This window comes from Ascaphus truei, chromosome 3 (genome assembly GCF_040206685.1).
Source record: "Ascaphus truei isolate aAscTru1 chromosome 3, aAscTru1.hap1, whole genome shotgun sequence".
In the NCBI taxonomy this organism is placed as follows: Eukaryota; Metazoa; Chordata; class Amphibia; order Anura; family Ascaphidae; genus Ascaphus; species Ascaphus truei.
This window is the reverse complement of record NC_134485.1, coordinates 378,054,482-378,069,558: the sequence shown is the minus strand read 5'-3', so window position 1 is coordinate 378,069,558 and position 15,077 is coordinate 378,054,482. Positions and strand designations below refer to the sequence as shown.

The window sequence follows — 15,077 nt, the reverse complement described above, 5'->3', positions numbered from 1 at the left end:
GTCTGCGAAGGGAGTTTAGGGTTGTGTCTGAAGCTTGACATGAAGAGATGTTCTGTCTGACTTAATCTTGTCTGTGAAGTAGGTGGTAAGGTCACGGGCACTGAGTGTAGAGGGGGGTGTAGGTATAGTTGGGCAGTGAAGGGAGTTAAAGGTGGATAATAGGCATTGAGGGTTGGAGGACATTTGCATGAGTGAAAAAAGTAGGTTTGCTTGGCAAGGGAGGGGGCAGTGATATAGGATGAGATCATACATTTATAGTGGAGGAAGTTTGCTTTAGAGTGGAATTTCCTACAGTAATGTTCTGCCATATGTGAGTTCTTTTAGAGGAAGCAGGTGAAGGGAATGTTCCATGGTTGTGGCTTGGATTGTCTGGGGCAACATGGTGGCGGGGAGCAGTTTTGTTTAAGCCTGATGAGAGTATGCTGTTGTATAGAGAGGTTGCTATGTTGTGGAAGGAAAGGTCAGAGATGGGGGAGAGGAGAGGTTGTAGAGCTGTTGAAAATTGAAGGCAGTCTAGGGCATATAAGTTTTCTGTATGTGCGTGTGGAAGTAGGTATTGTGGCAGGTGCATAGGGTGAAGTGAGGGTAAAGGTTAGGAGGTGATCAGAGAGAGGGAATGGCGAGTTAGACAGAGCAGAAGCGGGAGAAAAACAGGTGAAAGGAGTAGCCTTTGCAGTCAATGGGTGAGACTGTTGAGAGAGATTTAAAATGGGCAGCTGAAATGGTAGTGTGATTATCAATAGATCTGTTAGTCTCCCAGTATGACCGTAGATACCAGAAGTGAGGGAGCCAGGCAGTTATCAAGAAATAGGGGTGTGGTCCCATGGGGGGCGATAGATGGCAGCGATACGGATGAGAGGGAGGGAAATGGGGTATGAAATGTGCAGTATACCAACTCCTCCGCCCTGTCTATTCCTTGGCCTAGGAGTGTGGCTGAGGGGCCTGGGAGTGTGGCTGAGGGAGAGACCACCATTGGAGAGTGCAGCAGGAGAGGTGGTGTCTGAGGGGGTGAGCCAAGTTTCAGTAATGGCTAAAAGGTTGAGCGAGTTGGAAATGAAGAAGTCATGCATTGCAGTGTGTTCCAGACAGATTATGCGTTCCATTGGGCAAAGGGAAAGGGGAGGTGTACTGGGGATGAGGTTGGAATGATTAGCCAATGCGTGTTAAGAAGGAGGCTTTTGTGTGTGTCAGTGTCAGTGTCAGTGTCAGTGTCAGATGATGGCTGCAGTATGAGGGTGATGACAATAGAGAATAGAAAATTAGGCAACAGTGTTTATGGGTAATAGTGTGGAGCTAGAGATGAGGTGCGGGTGAGAGCGGAGTAATGGTAGTCCAAACCTGAGAGATGGCTTAAGTTATTACTTAATCAGGCTGCAGTCTATCCAGCTGGCCTGTGCAGTGCAGAAAACAGCATGTGGTGTGTGCCTTTTGGCGGCTGCCAGCGCTTTGCTGCATTAGGCAATGCCAGGGTGTGTTGAAAGGGGTTGCAGAGGGAATTGGTGGATAGGGTAGTCATGGAAGGAAGATGTGATGCGTGTGAGTGAATGAGAAGTTTTGCGGGAGAATCCAGTAGATAAAGGGATGGGAAGGAGAGGGGTTAAATGACGCAGACCTACAAATGTATTGTATTGTATTGTATGTCTTTATTTATATAGCGCCATTAGTGTACATAGCGCTTCACAGTAGTAATACATGTGGTAATCAAATAAATAACAGATAATATAAATAACAGATCATGGGAATAAGTGCTTTAGACATAAAAGTAACATTTCGGAAGAGGAGTCCCTGCCCCGAGGAGCTTACAGTCTAATTGGTAGGTAGGGAGAACGTACAGAGACAGTAGGAGGGAGTTCTGGTAAGTGCGTCTGCAGGGGGCCAATCTTTATGTATCCTGTGTTCAGAATATCCACAGTGCTATTCATATGCTTCTTTAAGCAAGTGTGTCTTAAGGTGGGTCTTAAAGGTGGATAGAGAGGGTGCTAGTCGGGTACTGAGGGGAAGGGCATTCCAGAGGTGTGGGGCAGTCAGTGAAAAAGGTTTAAGGCGGGAGAGGGCTTTAGATACAAAGGGGGTAGAAAGTAGACATCCTTGAGCAGAACGCAAGAGTCGGGATGGTGCATAGCGAGAAATTAGGGCTGAGATGTAAGGAGGGGCAGAAGAGTGTAAAGCTTTAAAAGTGAGGAGAAGAATGGAGTGTGAGATGCGGGATTTGATCGGAAGCCAGGAGAGGGATTTCATGAGGGGAGATGCTGAGACAGATCTAGGAAAGAGTAGAGTGATTCTGGCAGCAGCATTTAGGATAGATTGTAGGGGAGACAGGTGAGAGGCAGGAAGGCCAGACAGCAGGAGGTTACAGTAATCAAGACGGGAGAGAATGAGGGCCTGAGTCAGAGTTTTAGCAGTCGAACAACAGAGGAAAGGGCGTATCTTAGTTATATTGCGGAGGAAAAAGCGACAAGTTTTAGAAATGTTTTGAATGTGAGGGGCGAATGTGAGAGAGGAGTCGAGTGTGACCCCTAGGCAGCGTGCTTGGGCTACTGGGTGAATGATTGTAGTTCCAACAGTAATGTGGAAGGAGGTAGTAGGGCCAGGTTTGGGAGGAAGTATGAGGAGCTCTGTTTTAGCCATGTTGAGTTTAAGGCGTCGGAGGGCCATCCAGGATGATATAGCAGAGAGACATTCAGAAACTTTGGTTTGTACAGCAGGTGTAAGGTCGGGTGTTGAAAAGTATATTTGTGTGTCGTCGGCATAGAGGTGATAATTAAACCCAAAAGATGTTATTAGGTCACCTAGAGAGAGTGTGTACAGAGAAAAGAGAAGAGGTCCCAGGACAGAGCCCTGGGGTACCCCCACAGAGAGATCAATAGAGGAGGAGGAGGTGTTAGCAGAAGAGACACTAAAAGTACGATGGGAGAGGTAGGATGAGATCCAGGATAGAGCTTTGTTCCGAATACCTAGAGTATGGAGAATGTGGAGGAGAAGAGGGTGGTCCACGGTGTCAAATGCTGCAGAGAGGTCGAGTAATATGAGCAGAGTGTAATGACCTCTGTCTTTGGCAGCATGGAGGTCGTCAGTTATTTTAGTGAGGGCTGTTTCCGTGGAGTGAGCAGTGCGGAAGCCAGATTGTAGAGGGTCTAGGAGAGAATAGGTGTTGAGAAAATGGAGCAAGCGAGAGAATACAAGACGTTCAAGTAGTTTAGAGGCAAAAGGCAGGAGGGAGACAGGTCGATAGTTAGAAAGACAGGTAGGGTCAAGCTTGCTGTTTTTGAGTAATGGTATGACTGTTGCATGTTTGAAGGAGGATGGAAAGGTTCCAGAGCAGAGGGAGGAGTTAAAAATGTGTGTAAGCGTAGGGATTATAGTAGGAGCTAGAGGTTTTAGGAGATGGGAGGGAATGGGGTCAAGAGGGCAAGTGGTAGAGGGAGAAGAGGAGATCAACAGCGACACATCCTCCTCTGAGACAGTGGAAAAAGACTCAAGGAAGGCAGGAGGAGAGTTAGGAAGAGGTGTAGGATGGGGGGAAGAAACAGAGGGGATGTTCTGCCGTATAGATTCCACCTTTTCCTTAAAATAGTCAGCAAAGTCCTGAGCGGAGATGGAGGAAGGAGAGGCAGCTGAGGGTGGTTTGAGTAGAGTATCAAAGACAGAGAACAGTCGGCGTGGGTTAGACTTGTGCATGTTGATTAGTGCAGAAAAGTAGGCTTGTTTAGCTTGCGAGAGGGCAGAGTTGAAACAGGATAGCATAAATTTGTAGTGAAGGAAGTCTGCGAGAGTGTGAGACTTCCTCCATAGGCGTTCAGAGGAACGAGTGGAGGAACGCAGCATGCGCGTGTGGGAATTTAGCCAGGGTCTAGGGTTAGAAGGGCGAGGGCGGCAGAGAGAAAGCGGGGCATGTAGATCAAGAGACGAGGACAAGACAGAGTTGTACTTTCTGACCAGGTTGTCAGGGTCTGTAGCAGAGCTGAGAGAGGAGAGGGAGGAGTGTAAAGTGGACTCAAAGTCAGGTAAGTGAATAGAGCGCAGGTTTCTGCAGAACCGGGGTGTAGATGGAGGTGGAGAAGGGGAGAAGCGAGATAAAGAGAATGAGATGAGATGATGGTCAGAGAGAGGAAAAGGGGAAATGGAGAAATCAGAGAGAGAGAAGTTTTTAGTGAAAACCAGGTCTAAGTAGTGGCCATCCTTGTGGGTGCTGGCTGCAGTCCACTGTTGAAGGCCAAAAGAAGAGGTAAGAGAAAGAAAGCGGGAAGCCCAAGAGAGAGAGGGGTCATCAATGTGGCAATTGAAGTCCCCAAGGAGAAGAACAGGGGAGTCTGAGGAGAGAAAGAAAGAGAGCCAGGATTCAAAGTGAGAGAGAAAGGCAGAAGGGGGATGAGTAGAGGTAGGTGGGCGATAGATGACCGCCACATGAACAGGGAGAGGAGAGAAGATCTGGACAGTGTGAGCCTCAAAGGAGGGAAAAGCAAGAGAGGGGGGAATAGGAAGGGTTCGGTAACGGCAGACAGAGGAGAGCAGGAGCCCCACGCCTCCACCCCTGCCATCAGGGCGCGGAGTGTGAGAGAAGGAAAGGCCACCATAGGAGAGGGCAGCTTCCAGAGCAGAGTCAGACTGAGTGAGCCAGGTCTCGGTTATAGCAAAGAGAAGCAGGGAGTGAGAGAGAAAGAAGTCATGCACAGAGAGGAACTTGTTAGAGAGGGAGCGAGCATTCCAAAGTGCACAGGAGAAAGGGAGAGAGGAGGGAGGGTGGCAGGGGATGGGTATGAGGTTAGAGGGGTTGACACCAGAAGGAGTAGAAGTTGCATGTGGGAGGCGAGGACGAGAGCAAGTTGAAATAAGACAGGGACCAGGATTGGGAGAGATATCCCCAGAAGCAAGGAGGAGAAGCATGGATAGAAAGAGGATGTGTGAGGATGATTTGTAGGGGTGTTTTCTAGTGCAGGGGATATAGCTGTGTGGTGTCAGAGGACGCAGGTAAGAAAGGAGTTCATGTGAACTGAGAAGTGGTGAAGAAAGGAGAGATGGAGATATATGAATAGAGTTTGAGACATACTGAGGCTGGTAAAAATAAGTGCATAATTTGAGAAGAAGTGAAGTCACAGCAAATATAAATGGTATAGGCGGCATCACAGCAGTAATGATGCAGTCTGGTATTGATGATATCCTCCTTTCCAGCGTAGTTCAAATGCAGGAATCAGGGCCAGATGGGGTGTCCACTTCTTTCTCACTTCTTTTGAACTTCCTTTTAAACTTCAGTTGTTCAATAGTCATGCCACTTATAATGGGCTACTTGGATATGGGCTGCAAGCAGACTAGCTGTTCTGACTGGGTTTATATAGGCCTAAAAAGTCACCTGACAATGTAGTTCTGTCTGCTTAATTAGCACATCTGAGGCACATTCAAACAAATGGTTTTCTACACAGGGTGTTCCCTGCCTAGGTGGCAACACTTAATTTGATTAGGGGTAGGCAGAAAACAGCATTCAGAGATGGATTTTACCTAGCATTGGTAAATAGCATGTAGGACATTTGTGTAGAGTAGTGAGCTCACTGAAAGCTGTTCAGTAATATCCTCACAGGATTAACTCCTACATAACTCTTTCAGTCCCTTTATAAATGTTCTCTTTGAAACGGGTCCACTTGAAGTGCTATACCAACGCTTTGCTGTGCTTTCCCCATGCTATCTGCATACATACTCCTAAGCAGTCACATGACCCTCCCCCAATAAAACTGTCTAATTGCATTACAGACTGGATAATTGGCAGACGATATCAGATAACATCAGACTAGCACCCCTACAATACCAGATTAAACATAAAGCAATTCAGGAAAGGGGTTGATTTTTTTTTATTTTATTTTTTTTATCAGAAGGTTTCTCAGGTGATTCAATTAAGCGAAAATTAGGTTCGTACCTGCAGGAGAGGAGAAGGCTGCAGCTAGTTAATTTATCGTGTGACCTGCGCTTAACATGAGATATATATATATATATATATATATATATATATATATTTATATATAGTCCGAGAGAGACCGGTAATAGCACTGGCAAGCCACTTTTAACACTAACTAGATAGGCCCAGACATAAAGGGAAGACAGACACATTACTGACTACAGGAACACATTGCTATTCATAATAGGAACTTGATGGACAGTAGAGCAGGGTCAGAGAGCTGCTTTGCCATTCGCTGCAAGGTGGAGGTCCATCGAGGAGGATTCGGCAACTGCGTGAACACATCAGGAAATTCACATGCTTCCTATTGTGTCCCATCCATCTCAGTAATAATGAGGTTCATGATCAAGGCAGTGCTGGGCTCTAGACCAATAAACAGATAAGCTGTGCTTTCCCCATGCTATCTGCAGAGTTGTACTTCTAAACAGTCACATGACTCCCCCAATAAAGTGGCCTAATTACATTACAGACTGGACAATTGGCAGACAATTTAAGATAACACCACACTAACACCCCAACCCCTAACATACCAGATTAAACAAAAAAACTATTCAGGAAGGGGGGTTAATTTTTTTTATTAGAGTGGTTCTCGGGTGATTTAGATGAGGCAAACTTAGGTTCATACCTGGAGGTGAGCATGAAGAGAAAATACAGTTGGTTCCATGTTACAGTGACTGGCGTTCTTAACTTGTTGTGTGTATGTTTATATCTATCTATCTCACTATTACATGTCATACAGTGCAGACAATGATTTCGTGCATTTGCTCATCCTTCTTGTCTGTGGTACTTGTCACTTTTTACCCACTGTCACCTTGTGTCCAATGTAAATATTCTAATTTCATAATATATTCAACATTTTAAGAAATTTGAAAAAGAAATCTGAAATGCCCAAATACTGCATAATCTATGTCAGGGTGCGCAAACTTTTCTGTTTGTTCTCCCCCCTTTCCTGCTCTCTGGCATCGGCGATGTAAGAGGGATATACAGAGGCCTTGCGCACTCCTCCGGAATTTAATTGAAATGCTTTGGGGAAGAGTGCGGGGCATCCCCCGGACAATCTTGCGTCCCCCCAGTTTGCGCACCCCTGATCTGTCCTGAAGGAAAAGAACCCCATCTCATTGTCTTCAGATTAAACCTTTGTCCTTTTTCTTCCCCGTATCCTTTCATACTGTATGTATGTTTAAATGCTGGTACTATTAAAAACAAAAGGTTATTGTGGGTGAGAGTAGCTCTGAGTTTCCACCTTGTACATACCCTTCCTTCCCTGCTAGTTTTCGTGTTAAACACATCTTATACTTCCTCCGCCCCAGCACTCCTCTCTCCTGAGACGAGCTTTTTTTTTGCCTTTACATTAGTCTGTATTTTCATGCCAATCTTGTATTACTTTTCATCTCCCCAGTAACAATTGCTGACTTCTTTTCTTTTATAATTCATTTAAACTGATTTTGTTTTCAGACTGTAACTGCATATAAACCATCATGGAAATGTTAAACATGACTCCAGGGTGCTCATCTAAGCCAAGTATATCCGTTTTAAATACCTCATATTTCTACCAACCCTTTTCATATAAAAACTGGGCCAGATGCTTTCAACAGAAAATTGAGACATTACAGGTTGAGTTTGATATTCCAATACAAATGTCAACTGTTCCTCAGGAAATTGAGCCAACGATTTGTGAGATGTATCTATCGTGTAGAAAATAGTCTTCTATGAAAAGTAGGGAGAGGGACGTCCAGGGGGGCTTGTAAAGGTTTCTACTGAATAGCTCAGGGTTTTTTGCTGCTTGATTTACTAGATTTTGTGTAAAGTTCAACCATGTATCCATTAATTATAAGTATGCACATACAACAGTCTAAGGGGCCTATGCAGAGAGCAGCGAATTTTAAAATTGGCGAATTTAATAAAAAGTAGCTTTTTTGGAGCGTTTTATTCTCCATATGCAGAAATGTGCGAATTCTGCTATGTTTAACATGAATGCGTGTGGCGAGTTTAAATTGGCGAGATGCGCGCTTCAGAAATGTGTAAAAAAAAATCGCGCCTTTTTTTTCCCTTTGCAATGGCCGCGAGCGGCAGCTTCTTGCCAATTTTTTCTGGCGAGGCAAAAAGGAGACAATCGCGCCATTTTATTGGCGCGAACAGCCGCTAGATGCCGTTCGCGCCTCTCTGCATTAGGATATTTTTAAAACTGGCGAGATGGAGGTTCTCGCCAGCCGCGAGGCGAGTTTTAGAAATAGAAAAGAAAAATTGGCGCGTTTTTCGTAACTCGCCATTTTCGGCTGTTTTCTGCGCGATTTTCTCCAAAAAATGGCGAATTTCGAAATAGCGCTGCTCTCTGCATAGGCCCCTTAGTGATGTGCTGGGAGAAATATAGAGACAGAAAAGTATGCCAAGTATATTTGTGTGAAGAAAGAAGTTTGCAAACTCTGAAATTAGTTAATATCGTATGATCACTTTAATGAAGCGCCTATGTACACATATTGTAGTCTAACCATATTATCATTTTTAAATGTTGCTCTTGAAGCGTATAAAGTCCGGCAGAGATGGCAGCGCCCGAAATCGAAGAGATGGAAGAGAAGGGAGCGCTAGCAGTGGTAAGTAGCTCACTGTGCAACTGTTTTTTTTCATTAAGATGTTTTATTACACACTTGGGATTGCAAAATAAAGTTTAGAGTATCTATGTTCTGGCTGCTACTGTTGGTACTAGTAATGCATTTACATCCAAAATCGGGTGCTGTGAGAAGATTTTGGATAGTGGCAGCAATTGACATGTCAGTAGGCCAACTTGGCTCAATGTTATCATGACACTAGAGACTAGATCAGGTTTTTAAAGGCACCATTATCCATATGGATACATGACTGATACTTATTATGAATGCTCTTGAAACAGCTTGGACTTGATCAAAGTATCATGATGACATGGAGCCAGGTTAGCAATACAGAGAAGTCCATATGTTGTTTTACTGCTCGTGCAGTAAACCTGTGCCATTCACTAACTTCTTACTGTTAATTGGCAAAAGATGTACATATGAGCAATTCACTTATTTGTATTAAATAAATGAACTGTTAGTTTCTTGGAGGTTATCCTCCCCCTGCTGAAAAACAAATATTCTATAGGGTAATACTATAAACTTGTGACCACCATCACAACATAACTTATAAATTAAGGGCTCTCTTCCTTAAGTGTTGAACAACACATCTTTACCAGGGCTGGTTTCTTGTTTTGACATTCTGCCAGCCCATACTGTCCTCTATCCCACTACAACAGCCAAACTTGTTTAATGTATACAGTATGTTCCACTATAACACAAATGAAAAATCCGTTGTGAGCACATTCACATGTCTCAGACAGGTCTGCAACCCTTCTTTTCACCATTATCTCCTAGCATACAGTGCTTCCACCACAGCAAGATATTCTGGGAAAAGACATGCAAATGAGCACACAGTGTTGCCTTTTGTTTCAAATCCATTTTAACATGGACCCCTATCGGGCATATGTCTGCCGTATTACGCAGCTTTTCAGCACAGTATATAACAGAACTTTGCAAATTGTATGTGTTTGTTTTAACAAGAACATAGTACAGTGTCCCTACTGTACCACGATCAATGAAAAATATCTTTGAAATACCTGATGAGCTACTTACTACCTGTAGGCTCCCAGCCCCAGAGAACTAACCACTTTCTAAATAGAAAATAGTCTTTCCTATTGGAATACATTACTGTACATGCTCCCTTTTATTTGCCCTTATGTTGTTTTGAATAACAGCTGTTCTGCTTAATATTGGAAAGCTGTTAAATGCACTTTAATCATTTTTGAAACTAATGAATAAAAGCCTGTAAAACCTCTTTGGACGTGACACATTTATTGCATGCTTAAACACAGGGATAAAATAAAAAGGAAATGCACGATTGCAAATGTTATTCTTCATCAAGTAATCCTAAAATACATATTTTTTAACATAATTTATCTTCTACACTATCACAACTAGTATCTAAGCACATTCATTGTTAATGTGGCCCTTTCCGTCCAACTGGATTAATGAAATCCTATAACTCCTAATCCTAAAAATAAAAAATAAGGACATAAGATTACATAGAAATAGCAGTGGGATTGATGATGACAGTCTTAGATTATTTAGAAGTCAAGAGAAAATGGGTATACTTGGTTCAGGTTACTCATTAATCCGCGCATTATTACTATGGGACCTTGGGGATACTTACACACAACTGCTTACAACAAATCTTTATTTGCAGGAAATGGTCTAGGCATATAAAGAGTGCAAATAATCTGTCATTAAGCACACCTTTTAAGCAGAGTTCCTTTACTGGGATAGTGTGAAGGACCATAGGTCCAATAATCCGTGTCTGCTGTATATTGCCATTTAACGGAGAGCAGGTGTTGCTTGGGAACGCCAGCTGCGGGCTTGGGCAGATGTGCTATGATGTGGTCTAAATGTTTAAGACATACTCTGCCAAATGAGAAATGCCAAACAATTCACATAGACATTATAACACTTGCAGTTGGGAATCTATGCCAAAACATGGTGTGAAAGAAAGGGAACATTTATAATAAATTGCTGACGTATTCTCCACCTTCCCAGCACATGAAAGCGATTAGCCCTGTTAGCAGTTTGTGTGTTGTTTTTTGTTTTTATTCAAATATTGGGTTTCATTTAAAGATCACTGTGGGGCTGTGCAGATGTCTTCCCATTGCTGGAAAGGATATGCTCCATTCCAGTGATAGGATCTGAACTCTTCACATCATATTGAATAAGGCAGTGATTCCCAACAGGGGGTTATGGAAACCTTAAGAGTTTTTGAGGTGTCTCAGAGGATTGTTTTTTTTTTTTTTTTTTTGGGGTGGGATGGAATGGCTGATCTTAAGCTGTATAGTGGGTTCCTGAGCCCATGTAGGGACCGTGCATTTGGAAAGGCCCCGAACTGCACATTTTGCCTGGGTGGTAAAGGTGTCAATTTCAACAGGAGCTTCCAAAGTTGCTCCCCACAATGCTTTGCATCCCCAGCAGCAAAGCATGACTAGGAAGCTTCCACAGTGATTGACCGCTATACCACCCATGCTGTCTGCACACACTGAGGTGCAGTTTGGGGCCTTAGGCTAAGGCCCCGCTCCCTCAGTCAGCGCGCCCGCACTGCAGACAGGCGGGGCGCTGACAGACACAGACCGCGATATGCGGTCTGTAGGGAGCCGGAGTGGGAGGGAGGGGGGCGGGCTCTGATCGTGGTGCCGTCCACCCCCCCACACACATACATATACACATATACACACACACACACACACACACACACAAATACACACACACACACATACACACATACACACTCACACACTCACACACTCACTTTAATAACACGCAGCTCCTTCCCTGCTCCCCGCCCAAGGCGCCTCCCACCTAGCTCCTTCCCTCCCCTCCTCCCCATTGGCTGACTCGCGTACAACGTGACGCGTCAACGCCGAAATTCACAAGATTCTTGCAGCATCGGCTGGCTGACGCGTCACAGTACGTAGTCAGCCCTGTCGAAAGGAGGCAGCGGGGGCAGGGACCACTCGGGCAAGGGTCTGGTGGTTCGCGGCCGCGCACCCCGCCGGCCGCAGCGGGTTCGCAGCCTTACTAAGCTCGGCACACTATACTGCCTGGGATCGGTCACACAGTTTTGTTAGCAATAGTTAAATGAGTGGGCAGTAAAATGTATTAATTAGGGGTTCGCGGAACAAATATTTTCTACCGGGGTGCACAATGTAAAATAGGTAGGGAATAGGGGACTATGGATCACAGTAAATTCAGATCAAAACAGCCACACACACAAACATTTTCTTGTGTTGTATTAATATGTATCTGCTTGTAAGTAAGGAAGACTTATCTAAAGCACATATTGTAATAAAATGCATCACATTCTGCATCCAAAATGTTTTCCCTTTTCTTTGAAACACAAAGAAAAACTTTTGCTAACGATCTTTTCCAGATGTGAGATACTTGCATCACAAGTTCTTTACATGAGACAGCCATTCACACGTTGCAGTGTATCCAAGCATACTGTACTTCCATTTTCCATGATACTGATGCAGCTACCAGTATTAGAACACTTACCTGAGAAATTCCTGGGAGATTCTGGGGCAGTCTCACAGTAAATGCCTCAACGTTGCCTCAACATTTCTGTAAAATTCTTAATGGCCCATCGGATTAACACAGCAGGGGGTCCCTGAAGTCCCATTCAGTTTGCAGGGACTGCCTGCTGTGTTAAACCTATGGGCCATTAAGAATCTCACAGAAATGTTGAGGCAATGTTGAGGCATTTACTGTGAGACTGCACCAGAATCTACCCAGGCAGAGTTCTAATACTCGTTGCTGCATCTGTACGTACACACCCTAATGTTGATGTTACAGCAGTAAGAAGCCATCTGTTTTGAGTAGCTAATCACAGCACAATGAATATGTAGTCTTTTTTTTTTTTTTTACAAGCTGTGTTTTTGTTAATCGAACCAAAAAAACCTCCTGTATGACAAATGAGTAATTCGTAGGAATGTGCGAGGAATTTCTTTAAAACAAACCAAACAGATATTAATACGTCGTCTTAGGTTTCTGTTCCATGGAATTAGAACGGTTGTCCTATGATGGGGCTCTAATGATCTCTGCAATATTTGCTGTAGAAGTGCCTGTGATTAAGGAGCCTAGAGCGAGTGCAAGCTGCAGTGATTGTATAGTCCTGGATCGTTCATTTCTCTCTAAGGCTACGGCCCCAGTGCCTGCGCTGCACGTGCGTCTGCTACGCGTGCAGCCGAGTTCCCTGGTCTGCGGGGGGAAAGACGGAGGGGGCGTAACGGGAGCGCGGCCATGATGTCACCCAGCTGGTTCACCCTCGTTACCTGAACCGCCGGGGGCGTGGCCAAGCGCTCCGTTGCTAGGTCCATTTCAATTTTCCAGTCTCCTGAAAAAATGCACCGCGCAGCGGCCCCGGCCCCATTGAGGGGCGGCTCTGTGTCGGGCTCTGCAGTAGCCTTAGGCCGACCTATGTTTCACTTTTCTTTGAACATGTTGCAGCTCTTTGGCTTTTGTGTCCTTTTTATCGACATTTAGGGATTGGCTGTGAGTTTCATGAATGGAAGATTACTGGAGCAACGAGCCTTTAATGTGCATGTAAACCATGTCCCTTTGTCTTTCACAGTGTTTTTTTTTTTTTTGCGCAAACCAGGACAATAAGATTTAACCAGGAATCATGCATAAATATGGTCATTTGTCATAAGTGACCATGGGAAAGGTTATACATACAATATTTCTTGATTTCTACTACACCGACTGCTACCTGGTGCATTTTAGACTGATGACTTCCACTCAATTTATCAGAAGTAGTGTAAGAATCTGGTTTAGGCTTTAGGGCAGGTGACGTCCAAAAGCCTTTGGCTAAGGCCCCGCTGCCTCAGACCATGCGCCCGCACTGCAGACAGGCGGCGTGTGGAGAGGCACTTGGGGCTTTTTCCGGTCCAAAGGGACCATTTTTGCGAGCAGGGGGTGTGTGGCCAAAACGGGTTAGGGGGCGCGGCCATGACGTGAGGGGGCGGGACCGCCCGTCAGCCGTTCAGCACCTCAACCGCTGAGCCCCTCAAATCCTCAACCCCTCATATCCTCAGCCCCTCAACTCCTCACAGACAGACACACAGACAGGCACACACACAGACAGGCACTCACAAATACACACGGGGGGTGGGTGGGGGGGGGGATGAATCGGAGCCCGGGGGATCGGAGCAGGGGGGGAATCGGAAGGGGGACCCCCCAAGAGGAGATAGTCTATGGGAGGGAGCAGGGGGGATTTCCTTGGTGCTGCAGAGTTTATTTAAAATCGCTGCTTTCCTTCCACACTCTCCTCCCCGTTCGCCGAAGCCTCCCCTCCTCATTGGCTCACAGCCACACCACGCGTCGCCGCTTGGGATTACAATTCTCTTGAATCCCCTGGCGGCTGACGCGTCACAGCGTGTAGTGAGCTGTGCAGCGAGGGGGGACCGGGACCGGCTCGGGAAGATTCCCCTGCTGGTGGGGAACGCTCGTGCGGCCGCCCGCGCCGCCAGGCGCAGCGGGTCCCAGCCCTAAGTGTCCTAAAAGAGATGAGGTCCGTGCCCTCTATTCATTATCTTGCTCCGAAGTGTGTTCCTGGAGTTTTGTCAATCTCTAGTCCTTTACGAATCTCAAACAGCTGAAAGTTCCTCCGTAGAGGCTAATGCCTTGTATTCGGACCAGATCTGCTATGTCATCCTGTGTCACATTAAGGGATAATGGATAAGTGATAAAAAGTCTGGAGAAGAATCGGTTGCCATCAGATCAGTGAAAATGGGCCAGTTTTACTTTTGAAAGGCAGAGAGGGTCCCAGAAACTCCAAAAAATGGGGGCACCCACAGAAATGTGAAAAAATATCAAATATAATGTGTTAATGTATTGAACGAGGGTAAGGACATACACAATAAAACTCTAAAATACAAAAGAGTAACAGAGAATTAAAAAACCCTAGTTGGTGATAATATAAATGCAGATGCATGATCAGAATAAACCAACAGAGAACCATACATCCTAAGGGGTATCAATGAGTCCCCTCATGAAATAGGGATGTCTGTACCCAGGTACGGTGCACAGAATACTGATATCTAAATAACACAATAAAAACTGCTAAGGAACCAACCCTCAAGGCAATTAAACCACAAATAAGGTCGTTTAAGCAGGGCAAAACAGATTGTCTCCAAACTCAATTGTTGAGTAGATAATGGAAATTAGTAATCCTGAGTAACATTTGTGTGCAATAAAAAGATATCTAGCAGTGTGTAATGATATTAGATGGTATGAATCATATCCATACACTGTCAGTGTATCGAGGAGTAGTCATTGCAGCAGTAGAATCATGGATAATATACCATAACTTTATTATTATAAAAGGATAATGGTTGCCTCGTTCAGGTCATAAGGTAATATAGTGGATGGACGGGCATATTAAGCAGTTCATCAGTGTGCCAGTATATCTTTGATTTGTCAAGAGCAAAGTTGCATAGGGAATATCAGTGGCTGCATACGAACCACCTCCCAGGCACCTCATCCAAGGGAAAAGCATAGTTTTGGGGATCCGGTACAGTGATGAG

The 15,077-nt window shown here is 44.9% G+C and overlaps 1 protein-coding gene across 6 annotated transcripts in view; it reads left to right on the top strand.

Annotated features, from left to right (window-relative positions):
• The window catches only part of IFT88 (intraflagellar transport 88), a 105,929-nt gene that overhangs the window by 73,831 nt on the left and 17,021 nt on the right, over positions 1 to 15,077 (top strand). For all 6 annotated transcript variants that reach the window (XM_075592291.1, XM_075592289.1, XM_075592286.1 and 3 more), the window contains one exon: positions 8,466 to 8,535. In XM_075592291.1, coding sequence (XP_075448406.1) covers positions 8,466 to 8,535 — 70 coding nt within the window. The remainder of the gene's footprint in view (positions 1 to 8,465; positions 8,536 to 15,077) is intronic.